This window comes from Merops nubicus, unplaced genomic scaffold, assembly GCF_000691845.1.
Source record: "Merops nubicus isolate BGI_N331 unplaced genomic scaffold, ASM69184v1 Scaffold50913, whole genome shotgun sequence".
Lineage (NCBI taxonomy): Eukaryota > Metazoa > Chordata > Aves > Coraciiformes > Meropidae > Merops > Merops nubicus.
In genome coordinates this window covers 1-1,953 of record NW_008597863.1, presented here as the reverse complement: position 1 = coordinate 1,953, position 1,953 = coordinate 1, and the positions used below count along the sequence as shown (strand labels likewise).

Here is a 1,953-nt window from a genome sequence, read left to right as displayed (position 1 = left end):
CCCCGGGGGAAGCATCTCTCCAGAGAGCCTGGGGGCAGGGCGGGCAAATCCTCCCCAGGAATCCCATCGTTTCTATTGATTTGCTGATTTCTAGAATCTTCTCCTCTCTCCCCAGGGAGGAAGGAGAGATGACATGATGACATCTCAACTCCTCTGACCCAGCGGTGCCCAGGGACGGGGCAGAACCATGGAGCTGGAAGACCAGCAGCCCAACGCCACCGCCTTCTGGTTCTCCCCAGCTTCCCCCTTTGACAACTTCTCCGTGGAGACAGCCACCAACGCTTCCCAAAACGCCACGGGCCACCACTTCGACCTGACCAGCAATGCCATCCTCACCTTCATCTACTTTGTGGTCTGCATCGTGGGGCTCTGCGGCAACACGCTGGTGATATACGTCATCCTTCGTTACGCCAAGATGAAGACCATCACCAACATCTACATCCTCAACCTGGCCATTGCAGACGAGCTCTTCATGCTCGGCCTGCCCTTCCTGGCCATGCAGGTCGCCCTGGTGCACTGGCCCTTTGGCAAAGCCATCTGTAGGATCGTTATGACGGTGGATGGGATCAACCAGTTCACCAGCATCTTCTGCTTGACGGTCATGAGCGTGGATCGGTACCTGGCTGTCGTCCATCCCATTAAATCTGCCAAGTGGAGGAGGCCCAGGACAGCCAAAATGATCAACGTGGCCGTTTGGGGTGTCTCCCTCTTGGTGATCATGCCCATCATGATTTATGCTGGGGTGCAGCATAACCACGGCAGGAGTAGCTGCACCATCATCTGGCCCGGAGAGTCGGGAGCTTGGTACACGGGTTTCATCATCTACACCTTCATCCTGGGCTTCCTGGTGCCTCTCACCATTATCTGCCTTTGCTACTTGTTCATCATTATCAAAGTCAAGTCCTCGGGCATCCGAGTGGGCTCCTCCAAGAGGAAAAAATCCGAGAAGAAAGTCACCAGGATGGTCTCCATCGTGGTGGCCGTCTTCATCTTTTGCTGGCTCCCTTTCTACATCTTCAACGTCTCCTCGGTCTCCGTCCTGATCGTGCCCACGCCCGTCCTCAAGGGCATGTTCGACTTCGTGGTGGTCCTCAGCTATGCCAACAGCTGTGCCAACCCCATCCTTTACGCCTTCTTGTCGGACAACTTCAAGAAGAGCTTCCAGAACGTCCTCTGCCTGGTGAAGGTCGGCGGCATGGACGAGGCGGACCGCAGCGACAGCAAGCAGGACAAATCCAGGCTCAACGAGACCACCGAGACCCAAAGGACCCTGCTCAACGGCGACCTGCAGACAAGCATCTGAGAGGACGGCGGGGTCGTCCTTCCTTGGCTCTCCTCTCCCCGTCGCTCCAGCTGGCAGCAGAGCCAGCTTAGGGGACGGGGAGGTGGCACGCGAGGAGGAAGGGTGGTGGTGGGGTCCTCAGCTGGGCTCCTCTGAGCTGCTGCAGGTTGGCTTTCAAGCTCTGGGAAGGGTAGGGATGAAGAGGAGCTGCCTCACCAAGGAACACAAAGATAGCTGGTAGCAATCCGGACCGTTTCCACACCCAAGTGCCACCGTGGGACGCTGGGGTGGCTCTGTGCCCTCTCCAGGTGCCACCCTGGGGGCTGGTTGGCTTTGGGTGCCCTGCCCCAGCAGGCTGGTGCCCGGTGGGATGACCTCAGGAGGAGCCAACACACGTGCCAGCCTGGCATGGCACCATCTTGTAGCAGAGACCTGGTGGGAGCTCTCTGGAGAGCCCCGAAATCACCCTCCCCGAGGAGACAAGGATATTTGGGGCTGTGTTTTGCCCGGCTTACAAGTGGCTCCATCATCACCTCCCCCAAAGCCTCCCTGCTGCTTTTTTGACCGCATCGTTTGCAAGAGCCACCCTGCCAGGGGGTGGCACCTCCGGACCAGGACAGGGTCAGCTGCCCCACGGAGAGCAGCTCTGCCACCCCTCTGGTCCCACCAGG

The 1,953-nt window shown here is 58.7% G+C and overlaps 1 protein-coding gene across 1 annotated transcript; it reads left to right on the top strand.

Annotated features, from left to right (window-relative positions):
• The first annotated feature begins 187 nt into the window (after nucleotides 1-187).
• Nucleotides 188-1,640, top strand: SSTR2 (somatostatin receptor 2). Its single transcript, XM_008936827.1, has one exon. The coding sequence runs from the start codon at nucleotides 188-190 to the stop codon at nucleotides 1,301-1,303; it is 1,116 nt and encodes a 371-aa protein (XP_008935075.1). The 3' UTR covers nucleotides 1,304-1,640.
• Nucleotides 1,641-1,953: the final 313 nt, after the last annotated feature.

Excerpts from the sequence above, each read along its gene's own strand:
- SSTR2 (XM_008936827.1), top strand. The coding sequence starts at position 188 with ATGGAGCTGGAAGACCAGCAGCCCAACGCCACCGCCTTCTGGTTCTCC.